This window comes from Apis mellifera, linkage group LG13 (assembly GCF_003254395.2).
Source record: "Apis mellifera strain DH4 linkage group LG13, Amel_HAv3.1, whole genome shotgun sequence".
Classification (NCBI taxonomy): domain Eukaryota; kingdom Metazoa; phylum Arthropoda; class Insecta; order Hymenoptera; family Apidae; genus Apis; species Apis mellifera.
In genome coordinates, this window is record NC_037650.1 from 5,742,733 (window position 1) to 5,761,888 (window position 19,156).

Below are 19,156 nucleotides of genomic sequence, written 5' to 3' on the forward strand. Positions count from 1 at the left end.
AGAAAAGCGCAGCAGAATGGAACTAATGGCGCGTCGTCGATCGCACTGCTGTCGGAAGGAAGCTAATGCACATCACGTAACGCGTTTCTAAGGTATCGGACGAGGTTTCGATAAGCTGAACGTGGGCAAAGTTCACGAGAATGGAGCATTTGGATGAGAATCGAACCTCCGGGTCGGCGAACATCGAGGCGACGGCTGGTAGCGCGGAAAATGAAGTAAGTTTCCCCACGAATGTAATTTACGTATATATTTGCAGGGAAAATTGTATTCTTCGTATAATAATTTCCCAACCGCGTGTAACGCGATATTTCTTTCATAATCTCTTCTCAATAATTCCATCTATTTATCTAATCGGATCGACGAAACAATTATCGATTTTTTTCACGACTGTAATAGATATAATTTAACTTTTTGAAAATTGTCCGTCATCGTGCCACTTGTAATTTCTAATCTAATATGATCGTCAGAAAAGTCAGACGTAAGTTTAAAAATTTATAAGACGGGAGTTTCGTAATCGCAGGATGGCTTCGATCTCGACGATCTTTTACCGATCGTCGGCGAATTCGGCCGTTATCAGAAACAACTTCTCTGGCTCGTGTGCCTTCCGGCGTGTCTCCCATGCGGCTTTTGCGCCTTCAACCAGCTGTTCATGGCCGACACGCCACCCCACTGGTGCAAAGTGCCGGGGTTGGAGAGTCTGGATGTCTCTCGAAGAAGGAGACTCGCGATTCCTACCATTCAGGTGCAATTCTCGGTCTAGATGCTAATAATACCATCCCCTCCTATCTCCATATAATATATATATATATATATATACATTCATCGTGAAAAATTTAGGCGATTCAAAGGCTTGATCGTAGAATATATTAATTGCTAGTAATCCCTTAATAGTGCAAATTAAGCAGAAGAAAGAAAGATTTAGGGATAAGGCTTGCGTCTCGATATCAACCCCTTGTACTTGCCTCAAATATAATCGAGATAGAGGAATTAGGTGAATTGCTAGAATCCTTGTTGCAGAGAGTAGTATTTTATATATCGTAGGAAAAGATAGGTTTGTCATCACAGGTAGAGTAAGAATCTACGCTTGGTTGGAAACCTATTATTCGCTCATAATATTGTAACAATTGGTTTCGTAATTAGGACGACAATGAAACGTACAGTCAATGCACGCGATACGATATCGATTGGACGGCGGAAAACATTTCCGTGGTGACAACAGCCTCGTTCGTGGCAAATTCATCGTGGCCCGTTGTTCCATGCGATCATGGTTGGGAGTACGAGACGTCGGAAGTGAAATCTTCTATCGTTATCGATGTACGTTCTTTTTTTCGTTTTCTTCTTCTCCATTTCCCCCCCCCCCCTTAATTTTCGTTAATCTCCTCGCTCGAAAGGGGGAGGAGGATTAATCACTGTGTTGAAACGTGTTCACAGTTTAATCTCGTATGCGATTATGCGATTTATCCAACGATCGGATTAGTCGCTTTAAACACAGGTGGACCAATTGGGGTGTACCTTTTCGGTACATTGAACGACAGGTAATAATTATCGGATGTAAGGAGCGGGGATGATCTCGTTGCTGACACATTATGTTATATACAGAATTGGCAGAAGATTGTCCTTCTTCACGTGTCTGGCCACTTTGATAACCGGTGGATTTTTGACATCCATATCGAACAGCTTCTGGACGTGGGCCGCAACAAGGGTGGTCGTCGGTTTGACCATCCCGGCTATTTATCAAATTCCGTTTATTATATGTAAGATATTATTTGTATAAATGAAAATAAAGAATGAGATAAATATTCAACGCCGTCGAATATTTTCACGGTTCACGGAACGTGAACGAATGTTAATCTGTCTGTTGATTTCACGCAAACAGCTTTGGAACTGGTTGGCCCAAATTATCGATCATTCGTGACAGTGATGACTTGCAGTTTCTATACAATGGGATTGTGCATGTTGGCCGGTGTCACGTATTTGATAAGAGATTGGAGAACGTTAGCCGTAGTCACGAGTGCGCCGTTTCTTTTGTACATCCTATACTGGTGGTGAGTTATTATCGTTACGTCATATATGGAGTACGACACGCCTTTTTCTTTGCCTATTCCTTTGTTCGCACTATGGGCATTATTGTAAAACGCGTAAGATCGTTTCAGGTTCTTGCCAGAGTCACCGAGATGGTTGTTGGCGAAGGGTCGGTTGGGCGAGGCGAACGATATATTGGAACGATTGGCGAAAGTAAATGGAAAAGAGTTGCCACTTTCTTTCACGCAAAAATTACGACAACGAATGATGATGTCACGGTCCAAAAGTGAAGAAGAAAGATTACGAAGCGGTCCTGGTGTTTTATCACTTTTCAAAACTCCAAATATGCGATTAAAAACGTGCCTGATCACTCTAAATTGGTAAATCAAAGTTCAAACGTGAAAGATATTCACCCGAAAATATTATTATTATTATTATTTTTTTTATTATTATTAATTTCGTAATTATTTTGTCGTTCGTTACGATTTTTTAAAATAATAAATTTTACGAGTTGCGAAACGAAGTAAAACGAAAATAATTTATCGCTTTTTTATTCTTCCCTTTTTTTTCTTTTCTTTTCTTTTTTTCTAGGTTCGCGAACAACATGGTTTACGTCGGATTATCGTATTATGGGCCAGCATTGGGTAACGAGGAACACTTGAGCTTCTTCTTCTCATCTCTTGCCGAGATTCCGAGCTACATGGCTTGCTGGGTCGTGATGGATCGATGGGGTCGCCGTTGGCCTCTTTGCCTGTGCATGGTGGTGGCTGGAATCTCGTGCATTACCACAGTTCTTTTGTCACCCGGTATCGAATCGTTTCGAGAAAAGCAGGGAAACGAAAGATCGCCTCATCGGATAAATGAGCGATGATAGCGATGAACAAACAAATAGAGAATCCCCCCTTTTTCTCATTGTGCTTCTTCTTCTTCTTCTTTTTTACAGATGCGGTTGTGACCACGCTAATTCTATTCCTCTTATCGAAATCCGCGATATCGGCCTCCTTTCTAATTATATATCCGTTCGCCGGTGAACTTTACCCCACGCAATTGCGCGGCGTAGCGATCGGTTTCTCTGCCTACATCAGCGGTCTCGGATTAATAATCATTCCCTTTGTTACGTATCTCGTAAGTGATCGTAAATATACATATATACATATATTTATTTTATCGTGTGCCGGGAGACCGGATGAATCTTGCAAGCATTTGCGTCATTTCGTCGCGCAGGGGAAGGAAAACTTGGTGCTGCCCCTCGTAATTCTTGGCGTCGTATCTGTGATCGGCGGATTGTCCGGCCTGCGTTTGCCCGAGACTCTGCATCATCGATTGCCCCAAACCGTCGAGGAAGGGGAATTGTTCGGGAAGGATTGGACCTGTGCCGATTGTTTTCGTTGCGTACCAACCAAGTACGAATTATTTTATCGATAGAAATCTGTCCCTGAAGGGAGATTTCACAATTATTTCTCACGGATGGTTTCGTTTCTTTGGATGGATTGTAGACCTTCGTCGGCGGCTGCGTCTTACGAGGATCTGTCGGCGAGAGAGACGGTGGAGATGCACGAAGTACCCGAGGCGCCGATACCTCAGAGGTTGTTGGAGGATCAGCAAAGACCGAGCGGAGCGAGCGTGCGCCGGCTTGTTAGGCAATCCAGCGTGATGGACACGCAACGGGATTCGGACGGGTCCATTAAGATGACTTATTGGTTTTAGATTTTGAATCGAGCATCGAGTTTCGAAATAAAATCTAGAGACGCTATCGAATCGAAAGGGAAGTATTACAACATACCGTTGCAGCATTGGCGGTGAATTTTTTTGAGCTTTGCTCCCACACGAGTTGAAATATATATATATATATATATATATATATTTGTGTATAATATTTTTGGTCTGATATCGATATCTAATGCGACGAATTTTGCATTTTGTAATGATGATATTGCTATTTTAATTTAAAAAGTTAGTTTACTTCTGACATTAACAGATTCGAAAGCAATTTTATAATAAAAACAGAAAAAAAAAAAAAATTAAAAAATACCAAAAGGAAATGATGTTATTTTAAATATAACATAAGTAATATATACAATATAACATAAATAATCTTACACGACAACATATTTTGCCATATAATCAAACATATATCCAAGTCAAATTATGTTATTTTCCGCTATTTTAGATTTTGTAATAATTATGCGATTCTATTTTAAAATTATTATATTTAGTTTATCGGTTTAGTTTTTTTTTTTTTTTTTTTCAAATTATAAATTGATCTTTACGCTCGGTTCAATAGGATCAATAAGATAATTCGGAAATCGATCGATAATCTAGAAAATAATGAAGAATAGAAGTAATGAAATATTTAATTAAAATTGGAAAATTCATTTAATATTCGTTTTGTGTTTTTGAAGAGATAAATTGCTTATATAATTCAGTGATAAGATATCTCTTGAAATTATATGTTTTCAAGCTAGTTATTAATCTTCATCTATGAAGTTTACGTACAAGGTAATTTTTATAAGGTAAGGGAAAAAAACGGAGCTGGTTATGAAAAACACATTGTTTTACTCGTGTACATTTTGCAATTTATTTCCATAGTTGGTATACAAAACACGAAGATTAAAGGAGAGGAGGAAAAATAAGGAGGGAAGGTTGTGGTGGTTAACCATGGAAACTGATTCGTGGAATTTTCCGATTATTCTTACGTTTCCCGATCGATTCTCTGTCTCCAACCTTCTCCTATCTCTTCGATCTTCTAGAGTCGAGTGGTTCTGTTGTAGCAGCTACAACCCGATTACGACGATTATCGTACGATCATCGATATCGTACTGCTTCGATTTAATTTTAAATCTCTCTTTTTTTTTTTTTTTCTTTTTTCTCTCAGTTTACTTACCTGTCCAGTAATCGCTGCTTTAGCTCGGGTGGATAGGTTACGTATATGTAATGGTCGGGCATCTCTTCGTTCGATATGGGCATATTCTCATCCCCTGGCTCGCCCTTCCTTCTCCCCCCGGATCTACTCTCGCCAGAACCAGTCTGTTCATGCGACGAGGACGTAGCCGTGATATCTCCATCCGTGTAATCTAGACTTCCGCTCCCATCTCCTAGCCTATCTTCTTCCGCTGAACTGTAAAGTGAAAAGTAGAAGAACATGTTTTAATGAACCCATTGATTTTTTTATTAAACGGTAATTATGGATATTTCGTTAATTTATTACGATAATGTGGCTTATTTATATATATGTATATAAAATATAATTAAAATATTATTTTAATATTAATTGAAAAAAAAAATTTAAAAGAAAAAAGAGAGAGAGAGAGAAAGAGAGAAAGAGAGAGAAACATTATACGAACGATTACGAAGTAAAAAAAGATATGATCTTTGGACTTTTATGTAATATATTTATTGAGTCAATACCAATATAAATTTCCACGTCGAATTTTCAACAATATCGTCGAATAAAATATTCCTATTGTGTTATTGTTGTGTATATATACATATTTCGCAATATATAATATCGTGGAAAGATTATTCCGAATATTTTCTATAAGAAAAAAAAAAAGGAAAAAAAAGAAAAAAAAGGAGGAATTATCTTGAATATTTGTTACTCTTCTCTGTAATATTTCGTCTTTAATCATGCACGATTATATTATGACAAGTGTTTCATTAATGATAATTTTTGATTCTTGAGTTTATATATGTATGTATATATGTATGTATGTATGTATGTATCTATGTATCATAATAATCAATGTCTATATGTAAATAGAAGCAACGATAAGATAGTAAATAATTTCACGTTTATCTAGACTGATTAAACGTACGTACTTGAATAACACCCAAATAATATAGTAGCACGCGTAAATCGACGAGAATAGAACGACCATAAAAATGGTTAACAGGTACCAAGGTGTATGCCTCTGTTGCCTCTTCGTGTCTTCCCAGTATCTGTCACAACTGAGATACCAGCATATCGCTCGGTTCAACTCTCCTAGAAAGAAAGAAAGAAAGAGAGAAAGAGAGAAAGAAAGAAAAACAATCGAATTCACGATTAATAAGATTTATCAATAAAATTTTCTTCGATATTTTTATACGAATTTTAATAATTTTATACCTTCGATCTCTTGGAAATCTCGTACCGAAAGATTTGTCAAAAGACCGGCGATGCAATCGCGAATCAATACCTGTCAATAGTTTTAAAATAAACGTGAGTGCAAAACAAACGAATAATTATAATTAAGTACACATTATTTTCTATTCAATTTTTGCGTCGTTGTTAGTTTACTAATTATATGTCATAGATTAATTAGCGATGTGGGTCTGGAAATTTTGCTCGACAAATTTCATGGCGTACAAATCAAGCCAAAGTCTCTACAAGGAGAGGAGTTCATACTTGAGAGATATTTCTTTTTTTTCTGGATAAGATAATTCAATATATAAACCAAGCATTTTACGAGGATCGAAGCTTTCAAAGACAACAAATAGGTACCTGATCGATTACGTCAATTTTACATACTTAAACCCTGATTTTGTAATCTTGGAGTTCCACAGATGAGAAAAAACTCAACCATTCATCAAATTCATCTGGCCTAAAAAGATAAACGTATACCCTTATCGTATATATACATATTTATTCCTATCTCTCGATTATTCCTCGATTTAATCAAAATTTCGAATCAACGATGCCTCCGAGATAAATCAGACCCTTTAAGACCGTTTCCTTTCTTTATAACTCGTCCCACGAAGTCGAACTAACTTCGCACTGCAATTTCAGCTTTTGCAGCTCCTCCGGTTTGCAGTTGGCCTTGAGCTTCCTCAGATGCAACCCCTTGCGCCTCTGCTTCTTGTCCACGGCTGGCAAAGCAGCCTCGACGAGATTCTCCTCGTCGTCCTCGTCGTCCTCCTCGTCCTCGTCCTCTTCATTCTCGCAGGCGTTGCTCTTGTTGTCGGGGCCAGCGATCTCCACGTGATACGCCGTGCCCGGCAGACGATGGTTCTCCAGGGCGCCGCTGTCTTCTCGCTGGCAATATTGCTGAATGTTGGTCACAGCACCGCCCCCGGATATCGTGCAACCCTTCTCCACCGGAGAATACGTCCTCGATAAACCGGGCCGCGACTCGCAGGACATGACCGAAGTGGTACGTTGCTCAGTGTTCTCTTTCCACACTTGTATGTCGGTGCTGTGGTGGCCACCCTCCTCGTCCACCAAAGAACTTTCGAAGTCCCTGTTCCCGAGCACATCGCATCTCATGATGTCGCAGTAATCCGCGAGGCACACCGCATCCTCCGCCTGCGTTACAATTATTTTAATTATTTTTTATTTATAATTCATTCGATCTCGTGGCGTAACAAACATTTCGAAATAATTGAGGACGATATTTCTCTGGGAAAAATACGATTGCTTATATTGATATCGACGTATAATATCGAGAGAAAAGAATAGAATAAGATGATCGTCAACTATTTCGAATAAATCGTGAGAAGAGGCGGAAGAAATTTTAATACCGTGTTAACGTTACTCTTGTGTCTGTTATCGAAGTGGGCATCCAAGTGTTTCTCCGCGTAGAAGGATTTGCCGCACAGGCCGCAGGTCCATTGCGATGGCCTGTGCTGATGTTTCGCCTTTTGCTGGGGCCGAAAAATGTCCCGACTTTCGTGGAACGGACACTCCAGCGGCAATTCCACTTGATGTTTCTTCAGGATTGGCATCCATCTCTGAAAAGGTGAGGAAAAAATTATTTATTATTTCGAAATTATTCGGATAATTACCACTTCTCCAAAATTTACATCGTGTCTCTACATCACGCGTGGCATGCCAGTTTAAAAAAACGAATTGGTTTGATAAAAATTTCTTTACCTTCTGCACTATCCTCCTCACCACGGACGCTCGATCGCGAGGGCATGATATTTTAAACACGCTGGGCCCTGGCCACGGGATTACCGATAATAGTAACACTATCAAGACCTGGAAAAAAACACATCACTCTCGCGTATTCCTCTCTCTCTCTCTCTTATTTCCTCTTTATATTTTCTTTCGAACAACTTATGTATGCATGGCCGTAAAAAAAAAAAAAATTATCACGAAACCGTCGACTATTTATCACCTTTGCATCGATGATCTTTTCTCTGTCTACGACTTTACTCAATACCTATATCGCGTGTAACGTGTGTGTAACGATTCGTTATTTAACAGTGCAAAAGGAAACGACCGTCATGTGCGATGAACGTCATTGTAGGAAATAGATTTTTCACGCACTCTGATCGTTTTAGCCATTACTTCCTCGGTCCCGTGCGATGACGTTTCCCCTGATAAAAAAACCGACTCCCCGCGTTCCTCACGCTCTCGAACGGTACGAAAATTGATTCGTAATGACGCAGTCTCGCTCTCGGCGACGAAGAACAGACGATGACCATTCCGCCCGTCGATACAAACAACGATACTCTTCTATCTCTTCTCCTCTCTCTCTCTCTCTTTCTAATTACCTCGATATGAAAGGGTTGGGTCTTCATTCATAGCCCAAATTCGCCTAGCGACAGTGACCCGGTGGCAACGATAACGGCAACCTCACGGCCCGACGAGCAACACGAAAATCCCGTTCCCGAGTTTTCTCGTCGCGATTCACGGTCAACTGGGGACGTAACGGGGGTTGCGGCGAGGACCAGGTACAGGGGCGAACGTCGACATGGCGTTGTCGTCACTTTGTCCCGAGGCAGGGATGAATCCTCGTGGGGCGCTTGTTGAGAAATGTTCGTCGAACGAGCGATCGGTTTCATCGGAAGATCCATCGATCGAGTCGAGTCGGAATCGATCGAAAACGATGGATGGAAAAATTCCCGCGCTGGAAATTGTTCGAACGATCAACATCTGGTCAACGGATGCACGGAACGTTTAATACGTGTGCACAGAAGTCGGTGTTACGTTGTACGGGCCTGCACGTGGCGATCCGAGTCGGCGTCGATGACGGCGCGCCGACGCATCCGACGATGCGAGTAAACGTGTCGAGTGGAAATCGTTCCGAGTTGAAAATGCGAAATTTCGTTTCGTTCTATTGAGTTTAAAAATTTAATTCGATTGTCCGGTCGGATAATTCCCGCCGTATGCAACGCAGCAATCGTAAAATTGAGATTTATAGTTTTAATTATTCGCGATTCGCATGGATAAAAATGGCGAGTTGGATCGATTCGAGGAACACGAAGGGTGTTGTATTGTCGACGAACGATAACACGGGAAAGGGATGGAATTTTGTCGTCGGATGGCAAGGGAGAAAACATTTTTCACCCGTATCGGGCAAACTTTGTTTTATGCCAACTGTTTCGTGATACCGGCGCAATTTTCCTTCTTAATTCTTCCTTTCTTAACTTGTACTCGGTTTGTGCCCGAGATGCCCGATAAATATCGATTATGTAAGATCGGATCGTTTTAACGATACGATTATTCAATCGGTAAAGGAACGAATAACACGGAACGGAATAACACGGTGTACACGGTAACGTGATTTTTGAGAAAAGAAGGAGAATTATCGCGTTGGACATAAATTATTATCGTTTCGAAAATTATTGTTTTCAAAAGTAAAAAAACTTGATTGTTCGTCGTAAATTAAAAAAGAAAAGAAAAAAAGAAAAACGCGCGTAATAAATTATATTACATTATATATTGTAATTAAAAATTATCTTGGGAAAATTTTAATTTTCTCCGATTCAATTCGTCCGGTACTCGTTATTTCGTTTTAGGAAATTATATAATATGATACAATATAATAGCGTTAGATGGAGGTAACGCTGGAAAATATAAGCGGTTACACTTATATATTAACGATTCGTTCGTACGTAGCGTTGACAGTGGCGGTTTAATCTAATGAAACAAATTGCACGTGTACAACTGACAACAACAACTGTCCTTATGTGTCTTTACATACGAATAACACGTCCTTGGAAAAGCGTGATACACTCTTCGCGATCACCTTGTATACGCCTCCTTCGTTAGGGTACCGGGTGGGGGAATCAGTCGAGTAGAAGTTAAGTGGTTTGCCAGAGAATCCACTAGTCTGTCAGAGAAAACAGTTAGGCGAGGAAGGTTCATCAAACACTGATTTCGTGACTTTTCGAATTTTCATCGCGGTCTCGTCGTCGTCTCGTCATCGAAATCGGATCGAGAAGAAAGTTTGCACCGGGATCGAGGAGAAGTAGTTCGTATGTGCGCCGAGTGCGTTCGAAAAGGAAAACGTTGGAAAAGGTTGGCACGTTTTTTTTACCTTTCACGGTTTTATTCGTGGCTTATTTACAAGTGCAAGTTTTTTGAAATTGGGTCGCGCGCGAGATAAAATCTCGAGGCTGATGGAAATCCGCTCGCTCGAACGTTCGAGTCAGTCTTCTTTTTTTCGTTATATATATATATATATTCAACTCCGGCCCTCGATCTCGGACGATCCGAAAACGAAACGAGAATCTCCGAGTTCGTTTTTCGGACGCGACAGATTTCCCCGTCCTAGGAGATCGATCGATGGAAAAAAATCGATCGAAATAGATCGATTTCCTTTCCGATCTTACGAACGAGCTTGGAAATATTTCTTTTTTTTTTTCTCTCGTTCCGTTAAATGATCGGATAAATTGAACTTTGTATTCTATTATCGATTAATTAACCGGGAAGAAAGTTTATTTTCGTGTTTATATTCGTACACGGGGCCAACGTTCGCCGAGTTTATCGGGGGGGTCTGAATATTCGCTTCATTCACGATACTATAGCGTTGCAGCTCGTAAAAACGAACAAAACAATTGTTGTTCCATCGTACGCACGTTTGTAACTAACGCCCGTCCAAGTGAACGTTCGCATTCTGAGAAAGCGGTTACTTAGAACGTTATTTAAGGCCGATGTACCATGTCCGCATCGTTTCAAATGCCGAGAAGTCGAAAGCTTGACCCGCGATGAACATTTGCTCTCCTTTCAATTTCAACACTCCGTGTCGTATGATTAATCGATCATGTGAAACTTTTGTCTTGTTAAATTCTATCGTTGGGAAAAGAAAGAAAAAAAGAAAAAAAGGTCGGCAACATCCGTTTTCCGTTTTGTTTCGTGACTCGAGTCATTAATTCGCTTTTCGACCTTAGAATTGAATAGAATAAGAGGATTATAATAGAACGTTTAAACAATTATTATATCGTGGAGAATCGTGTCATCGTTGTGACAGTCATGGCCGATGTTGAATACAAATTTTTCAACAATTGCCGGCTAGAATTGATCGGCTCTTGTAACCATTTATATCACGATAATAAGCGAAGTGAAATCGGTACGGTATTTACGCACATCCAAGAGATATCCAAAAGGTTGATACGTGATAAGTAATGGATCGTACTTTGAACTCTTATTTATTGTTGAACCAGCATACTCGTTCTTACTGAATAAAATTTTTCTTTCCGTTTGATTCGATATAATAAATTCACACTGTTGATAAAATGTCACTTATTTAGCATCGTAAACGATGCATTCACTCGATTTTCGTATTACAATGAGTGCAATTTGCTATACGCGATGGAATAATAATAATAATAATAATAAGAATAATAATAATTTTCGCGATAAATATTTAACAAAAATATCAAACAATGAAAGAAACGCAAATATTGATCTTTTAATTTTCCTCGTAAATCACTTTTTCAGAGAATTCATAAAGAAGTAATTTAAAATTCATAAACTCGGTTGTTAATTTATTGACTGAACATCATGAAGGAATACATAGTCAAACAAAAATTATTCGTTTTTACCGGTTTTTAGAATTCTATTTAAAATTCTACATCGTGAAGTTAGGCTTTAGGCAAAATTAGTTAAGGAAGTTGTGCCACGTTGTTTTCGATGTATCTATTTCTATCTTCGACGCTTCCTAACTTTGCGTCCGTATATCCGTTAAGCCGATTAAGTCCCTCCATTTAATCGATATCCCTTATTTCACCTGTTGTTATTCGAAAATTTCGAAAATTATTCTTCTAGTCCCCGAGTTCGAAATTTCACTTTAGCTCTTTTTTTTATTCTTCCAGATAACTGTTTCGATACGTCACGACGTATACGTATACGTGAAAGAAAGTGAAAAGAATGACAAGCGTGAAGCAGTTTGTTCGCTTTGCACGTAGACTGGGCCAGATATCAGAGAGTGGAACAAAAGTTGTAAACCGGTTCGTGAGATATGCGTCTACTCAAGCTCAACACAAATTCATAGAGGATGAAAATGGGAAAAAAATTTTCCCTTCACCGTTTGGGGATTTCACGCCTTCCGATACCCTCGTTCATGAATACATATGGAAGAATGTCGAGACGTTCCCTAATCGCATCGCATTGGTAATATACGTGGCAAAAATAATTTTTCCATCCAAATTATTTTGTCTGTATTTTGGGAAAAATATAATGTGATGTTATATAACACGAGAACTTGCGTGAGAATTATTGTATTATCAACTCTTCGTTTTTGATACAATTGTTAAAAATTAAAAAAAAAATATCCTAACGTACTCGATTCGTTATCGCTTTTTTAGGAATGTGGGATAACCGGGACAAAATACACGTATGCCAAAGCGAGGGACGCGAGTAACTATATCGCGAGAAGTTTGAGGAATATGGGTTTGAAGAAAGGTGACTTGGTGGCCCTAGTAGCGCCCAATTATCCGGAAACGATTTTAGCTGCTGTCGGTGTCTTAGAAGCTGATCTTATTCTCACTACCATGAATCCTACCTATACAATCGGTAAGTAATATAATTATATACGAATGAGTAGAGAATAAAATCGAAATATGCGTAAATATTTAATTCGATAATTGAATATATTTGTAAAATAAATAAACGTTTATAATATTTTCGTGAAAAAATATTCTTTAAGGAAGAAAAAATTAAATTGTTTTTATTTTATATAATGATTTATTCTTTTGAGATTTGTTTGTTGTATTAATATAAAATAAATAAATGTTTGCAATTTGTTCGATGAATTGAATCGTATATACGTAAGAAAATAATATATACATATTTATAAAAAAGAAGATAGATAGAATAATAATTGTAAATATTTTAAATATGATTGTAAATATTTTAAAAGCAGAATACGATTAAACGGAATAAATTAAAAATTTACTTTGATGTAAACTAGCTAGTAACTAATGTATAAATATCGTATATAAACAAAAAAATATGAATTTATTAAGAAAAATTTAATATTGTTTATTCAAAATTCGAAATTATTTAAATTCGAATATGCATATGTATATATTTGAATGTACTTTAAAATAATATACGTATAATCTTCCTTCGATAACATTATCTGGTTTATTGTAAAAATGCGGAAAGATTAAAATAATGCAAAAATATATTACACGTGTAAGAATATTGAATCATATTCGAGCAATTACCAAATTTAAAATGCTAAAAATTATTAATTAGCTTTCAAAAACAAATCTATTACACATATATATATATATATATATCTATATCTATATTTAATTATATATATATATATATATATAATATATATGATTTCAATCTAGCATTCTTTTTTTGTTACCCGATAAAAAAAAAATCATAATTCATCGTGGTTTTTATTTTTAATAATAAGATTTATAATTGCTCGATCGAAAAAAATAGATGCATAAAATATGAACTTAACATGGATGATTCATTTCAAACAGAGGAAATGAAGAAACAAATAAAGGATTGCGAGGCAAATGCGATCATTACAGTTGCAGAAATTGCACATATTGTTCTTGAAGCAAGAAAAAATACTTCCGCGTCAAGTGGACCTTTCGTGGTTATCGAGGATGGTACCAGATCTATTCCCGAAGGCAGTGTGCCGTTTAAGGTATGAATTATTAAATATATATAATATTAAATAATAACTCGAAATGATGAATAAATATTTATGTTAATGCGTGATTATCTGATGTATTTATGCATAAATTTTTTTCTCTCTTTTTTTTTTTATCTCTCTCTTATACAGGATCTTATCACACGAGGTAAAACATTACCGCCTATAACGCATTATCAAATGAGTTCGAATGATCTAGCCATATTGCCATATTCCAGTGGAACGACTGGCATGCCGAAAGGTGTCATGTTGACGCACAAGAATTTAGTAAGTAACATGGAAATGGTGGAATATACGACGAAAGAAAGGCTGTGGCGACATACGACTGGTGAATAATAATTTAGCATTATTTAAATTAAATTGATTTAAGATTTAATTCCCGATTTAACAAGATCGATCATTTATTTCCAGCCGATTTTCAAGAGGTAGTACCTCTAATTATACCCTTCTTCCATATTTTCGGATTGAATGCCGCGACGTTGCCTCGTCTCTACAACGGTACAAAAATAATCACACTTCCAAAATTCGTGCCGGAAGTATTCGTGGACATTTTGACGAAAAAAAATGTAAGTAAATTTTTCACACACACGTATTCCTACGTATTCTTCCTCGTGGAAATATTGAAGAAATATTGTCTTGTTCGCGCAGATAACAGGTTTGTTCGCAGTACCATCTTTGATCACGTTTATAAATATCTGCCCTTTGCTTAAAAAGGAGATTTTCCAAAATATACATCACATTATCACCGGTGCGACACCATTACCGGAGGTGGATGTGGAGAGATTTTACGAAAGATATCAGATAAGCAGCGATGACTTGAAATTTTCTCAAGGTAATGGGAATTTTAATTGAAAAAAATTTTTTTTTCCTTCTAAAACTTCTATAAATATTTCCTTGATTGTGAAAATTGCGAAGAAGATAAGAATTATTTTCTTTTTTTATTTTCTTTCCTCCTCTCTGTTCACAAGGATACGGGATGACGGAAACTTCACCAGTGATTTGCTTAGATTCGTGGAGTCGAAAACCATCAAGTATCGGGCAAAATATTGCCGGTTGCGAAATACGATTAGTCGATTCGGCAACGAACGAGGATATCTCTGTAGCTGGTCAGAAGGGTGAAATATGGGCAAGGGGGCCTCACATCATGAAAGGATATTTAAACAACGAGAAGGCGACGAGCGAGATGATCGTCGACGGTTGGCTGAAAACTGGGGACATTGGTTATTTCGACGACGAGTTTTATTTCTTCGTCACGGATAGGAAGAAAGATTTGATCAAAGTTAAAGGATTCCAGGTAAATGGAACGATACGTTTTTTCACGTTTTTATTCGATTGAACACGATCGATTATCTTTTTGATCGATATTAATTATTAATTATTAATAATTTCTTAATCGAACGAATCTCATCAATCAAAAGCTTTTAATCATTTATTTAATTATTTATATCGAATGTTATCGTGCACGCGCTTGAAATTTAACAAATTTTATCATTGTATTTGTTATGTTATTGCAAAATTGTTATGTATTGATCTTTGTAATCACAGTTTCATAATTCAATTTAGTATCAACGTATTCTAATCACGTGTATTCAGTTACGTAACTGGCATATGTTCCATATTTCAATTTGTATCATTCAGTTTGTGTAGTTGGTCAATATTAGAATTTATCCGTGAAATATCGTAACGTGAGGTAATGATTAATTTAATAGTTTCTTTTCTCTTTTTTTTTTTTTTTTCCTTTTTAATTTCATCTCTTCGAAATTTTGCACCAGGTACCACCAGCCGAGTTGGAAGCTTTGATAAAAAGACATCCAAATGTTATCGAGGCAGCTGTGATTGGTATTCCAAACGAAAGGTTCGGCGAGATACCTAAGGCTTTCGTAATTCTCAAGGAAGGTAGCAAAACGACAGATGACGATATCAAAAATTTTGTAAAAGACAAAGTGTCGGAATACAAGCAACTCAGAGGTAAAACAATTTCTTTTTTTATTTTTCGATATGCCATTTTATTTTATTACTTTTACAACGAGTGACTCAGAGATAAATGATGATAATAAACATCATGACAGCGCGAATGAACTTCATAATCTGGCGATTAATTAATAAAAAAAGATAACTTTTTATTTCTGATAATTTAATCCTATTTTTAATTATTATTATCATAATTAAAAGGAATCACCTGTTTAATCCATTTAATCCTGTTTTATATTGCATATGTGTCTTGATCTTTGATCTATAAATTATTTTCAGAATATTAATATAAGAATAATTGATCTATAAATTATTTCAGAGTATTAATATTTATACATTTTCTTTTCATATTATGCGTTATTCATGTGCATATAACATAAATTAATCATTATTATTTTTTCATGATTAAATATTTTATCACGTGACGCAATATGATTTAATGATTGTAGGAGGAGTGACATTCGTTGACAGTATACCAAAGAACGCATCCGGAAAGATTTTACGAAACAAATTGAAAAACGAGTACAAATAGTAAAAGTTTATGCTGAAGAGTGAAGAAGAAAATTTCACGCTCCGAGGCCTCGATTTACATCTCGTACCGTAATGGGATCAAGAATTATCGATTAAGAAAGGGTACGATATATCGTTTCTGTATTTCTGATTGGCATAATGAATGGCATATGAATTATTCAACTGTTATATTGATGTATGGTGAAAGATATGCTAATAACGTTTTTTCACTTTGTTTTATGTATAATATTGTTATCTCATAAGTGTTTTACAAGTGCTCTTACTGAAGTGTCTTATTGATTACGACAATTTTTTTTAATATTTTTACATTTATATATACATATATACATATATCTATTTTGAAAGAATGGGTTTAGTAAAAACATATATAAATACCGATGTACTTATTAGAATAGCGGGAAATAGCGGTAAAAAGAAAACGTGATTACGAAGTACATTTTTAAAATTATATACGTATATCCTTTTATTTTTTAATATCATTTAATATACGCAAATATTATCGGTTGTTGTGCAATATTTGACAATGCAATTAATTTTTAAGATTATTTTTTAGATTATTAAATTTTATCGATTTTTTATAAAACATTTGTACAAGAAAGTTACAGGGATTTTAAACTTTTAAACAATAAAAATCTTTTATAGTTTTACGGTTGTGTTATAAATAATTGTTATAAATAAACATTTTTCAACAAGCATGTCGGATTATTTAAAATTCAATATCTTTACATTCGTTTTAAATAATTCTTAACCACTACTGATTTATTTTGAATGTTACATATGTTAATTTATGTCTGTCTATCGTTTCATATTATCTCGATTTCGATCGATTAAAATCTTGAAATCAATTGAACCATCATTTTTGTTTTATTTATACATCATTAATAATTTATCTGATGTTTCATTCGATTAAATATTTACTATCAGAATACTGCATCGCTTCATACCTTGTAAAACTAATTTTTCCTTTAATTATATTTTATAATTTATGTTCGAAATAGAATAGAGATAGATATCGCAAGATTGCAAGTTTTTATTGTCATAGAATAAAGATAAAGATAAATTAAATTGCATAAAGATTAATTAAATTGCAATCACTTAATAAAATAGATAAAAAAAAAGAACTTATCAGATCATACTTTTTTAATTTTAAATTCAAATGAACGATACGATCTATATAACTTCACACATAGATAATTTCAATTATATCTATGAAACGGATGTCTATGAAATTTATTACCATCTCACTCACGTTTTGCAAAATAAAATTCCTAGAAAAATATAATAAATACATATTTCCTTCTTCGTCTTTCCTTTGTTTCATTCTCTCCGATCTAACTCTTTAAATTGTTCTTCTTCCTTACTTTATCATCATCAGTGTGATAACTATCACGATAAAAGTTAATTCCATTCGAACGATGCGCGATGCGATTGTTCTCGAGATCTTCGATTCCCATTCTCTATTTCTTCCTATTTACACGCATTCCGTGTGAATTGTACGGTAATCGCCAAATCTGCATCCCACCGACTTCCCGCCATCCGAAAACGTTTTCGAATTAAGGTTCCGCGCGTGAATTGTCTGCGTGCCCGTCATTTAATTCCCTTCGGGATTGCTACCACCGTTGTTACCACCGTTCTTCGCCTCCCCAAATGCGCCCAAATACGAGTCTCGAGCTTTCGAGCTTTCCTTTCGAGGCTGGGCCCTCGTGCCAGGGTGAAACAGGTGAAGGTGGCCGGGCTCGAATCGATGCTTGGAACAGGCGAGGAGGAGGAGGGGGATGAAGGGTCGAATGGAAACAGACAGAGCTGCTTTCCAACCCCTAAACGCGTGGCTTTGAGTGCGTGGTTCGATCCCTCGGGGGAAAAGAGATGAACTGTGCTTAATCCTGTTCGTCGGATAGAAATGCATTCAACAGGGATAAACCGAAGAACCGGGTTGACGAAGCCAATTTCTTATATTTACTTTAAACGAAAGTGGAAAGATATTCGAGGGATGAGGAATTAGAGGAAGAGTGGAGTATAATAAAGTGAACGATGTAGTTAGCGTTTGTTTATTACAACTCTTTCTTTTCTTTTTTATTATGTTTGATAGGGTTTACCTGTTGATCTCGTGTTTGTTGGAACGAGAAGGCAAATTAAAATACGTTGGTAATAATACGTTAGCAATAGAATCAAGAAATGGGAAATCTAACTCGCCTCGAATTGTAATTCTCTCCAATTCCGTTTCATTCCATTTTATTCTATTACAGTTGCGTTTTTTCCAAAATTCCAAAATTTCTTACACTTCGTGTTCGCGCCTTTAATTATTTCGATTATTTTTAACTTGTAAATTAGTTACAAAAAAATAACAATTCTTCCTCGCCGCATCGTTTAAATGGAAATTCTGATCACTGTTTGCCCACCGTTTCGTCATGTATTTTTTTTCATCAAAAATATATTTCTTCCGTATATTTTTATAAAACACGATATACATTCGATCGAAATTTATGACCATCCCGATATATCCCCCGATATTTCTATTTTCCATTCCTCCCCTTTCTTATGGCAAACATTTCCATCCGAGGAAATGAAGTTTTTCAAGACAAGTGACAAGCACAAAGTTGTCGCGCGCCCTATCCTGGATCCTGGAAGTAAAGTTTCCTTCGATTGGAAACGTTCATCGGTGGGAACCCCCGTCGCGTAAACGTTGGGAATTTATTTCACGGGCGCGTTCAGTTTTCCAAGCGATTCACCGGCACGGTTCGCGTTCGATAGAAAATAGTGTTGCCCGGGCGGAAATGGACGCAAACAAATCAATTGGTTTTCCG

At 36.6% G+C, this 19,156-nt stretch overlaps 3 protein-coding genes and 1 long non-coding RNA gene across 9 annotated transcripts; 3 read left to right on the plus strand and 1 right to left on the minus strand.

Annotated features, from left to right (window-relative positions):
• The first annotated feature begins 73 nt into the window (after nt 1-73).
• On the plus strand, nt 74-4,638 carry LOC410448 (carcinine transporter). 2 transcript variants are annotated; one of them, XM_016915769.2, is made up of 11 exons: nt 74-215; nt 521-742; nt 1,141-1,314; nt 1,432-1,535; nt 1,600-1,754; nt 1,877-2,045; nt 2,154-2,402; nt 2,614-2,828; nt 2,966-3,147; nt 3,247-3,425; nt 3,493-4,638. In XM_016915769.2, exons 1-11 carry the CDS (start codon nt 141-143, stop codon nt 3,674-3,676), a joined length of 1,908 nt encoding a protein of 635 aa, XP_016771258.2. In that variant the 5' UTR covers nt 74-140; the 3' UTR covers nt 3,677-4,638. The 2 variants fall into 2 exon arrangements, with proteins under 2 accessions (XP_016771258.2, XP_016771257.2); XM_016915768.2 differs by having other exon boundaries at nt 3,519-4,638.
• Nucleotides 4,639-4,645: 7 nt separating this feature from the next.
• Nucleotides 4,646-8,852, minus strand: LOC410449. 3 transcript variants are annotated; one of them, XM_393929.7, is made up of 8 exons: nt 8,270-8,852; nt 7,871-7,978; nt 7,519-7,728; nt 6,770-7,303; nt 6,128-6,197; nt 5,842-6,004; nt 4,907-5,140; nt 4,646-4,796 (listed from the first exon to the last, which is right to left on the minus strand). In XM_393929.7, exons 1-8 carry the CDS (start codon nt 8,285-8,287, stop codon nt 4,769-4,771), a joined length of 1,365 nt encoding a protein of 454 aa, XP_393929.2. In that variant the 5' UTR covers nt 8,288-8,852; the 3' UTR covers nt 4,646-4,768. The 3 variants fall into 3 exon arrangements, with proteins under 3 accessions (XP_393929.2, XP_006560455.1, XP_016771259.1); XM_006560392.3 differs by having other exon boundaries at nt 8,497-8,844; XM_016915770.2 differs by lacking the exon at nt 8,270-8,852 and adding an exon at nt 8,118-8,243.
• Nucleotides 6,085-6,945, plus strand: LOC107965413. The gene is made up of 3 exons (XR_001705345.2): nt 6,085-6,220; nt 6,315-6,498; nt 6,788-6,945. It is a non-coding gene; the product is annotated as an uncharacterized LOC107965413 (long non-coding RNA).
• LOC726040 (4-coumarate--CoA ligase 1) lies at nt 7,565-17,047 on the plus strand. Of its 3 annotated transcripts, none has more exons than XM_016915766.2 (10): nt 7,565-7,736; nt 12,043-12,340; nt 12,535-12,742; nt 13,675-13,844; nt 13,983-14,178; nt 14,262-14,416; nt 14,499-14,682; nt 14,819-15,144; nt 15,623-15,818; nt 16,271-17,047. In XM_016915766.2, exons 2-10 carry the CDS (start codon nt 12,098-12,100, stop codon nt 16,351-16,353), a joined length of 1,761 nt encoding a protein of 586 aa, XP_016771255.1. In that variant the 5' UTR covers nt 7,565-7,736; nt 12,043-12,097; the 3' UTR covers nt 16,354-17,047. The 3 variants fall into 3 exon arrangements, with proteins under 3 accessions (XP_016771255.1, XP_001121814.2, XP_016771256.2); XM_001121814.5 differs by lacking the exon at nt 7,565-7,736 and adding an exon at nt 10,041-10,246; XM_016915767.2 differs by lacking the exon at nt 7,565-7,736 and having other exon boundaries at nt 12,337-12,435.
• The last annotated feature ends 2,109 nt before the right edge of the window (nt 17,048-19,156 follow it).

Coding starts and splice junctions, on each gene's coding strand:
- LOC410448 (XM_016915768.2), top strand. CDS start 141: ATGGAGCATTTGGATGAGAATCGAACCTCCGGGTCGGCGAACATCGAG. Junction 1,536..1,599: donor TTCGGTACATTGAACGACAG/GTAATAATTATC, acceptor TGTTATATACAG/AATTGGCAGAAGATTGTCCT. Junction 2,046..2,153: donor TTGTACATCCTATACTGGTG/GTGAGTTATTAT, acceptor AGATCGTTTCAG/GTTCTTGCCAGAGTCACCGA.
- LOC410449 (XM_006560392.3), bottom strand. CDS start 8,523: ATGAAGACCCAACCCTTTCATATCGAG. Junction 7,304..7,518: donor ACAAGAGTAACGTTAACACG/GTATTAAAATTT, acceptor ATTGTAACGCAG/GCGGAGGATGCGGTGTGCCT. Junction 4,797..4,906: donor AAGCAGCGATTACTGGACAG/GTAAGTAAACTG, acceptor ATCGGGTTGTAG/CTGCTACAACAGAACCACTC.
- LOC726040 (XM_016915766.2), top strand. CDS start 12,098: ATGACAAGCGTGAAGCAGTTTGTTCGCTTTGCACGTAGACTGGGCCAG. Junction 12,341..12,534: donor TCCCTAATCGCATCGCATTG/GTAATATACGTG, acceptor TCGCTTTTTTAG/GAATGTGGGATAACCGGGAC. Junction 15,145..15,622: donor TCAAAGTTAAAGGATTCCAG/GTAAATGGAACG, acceptor ATTTTGCACCAG/GTACCACCAGCCGAGTTGGA.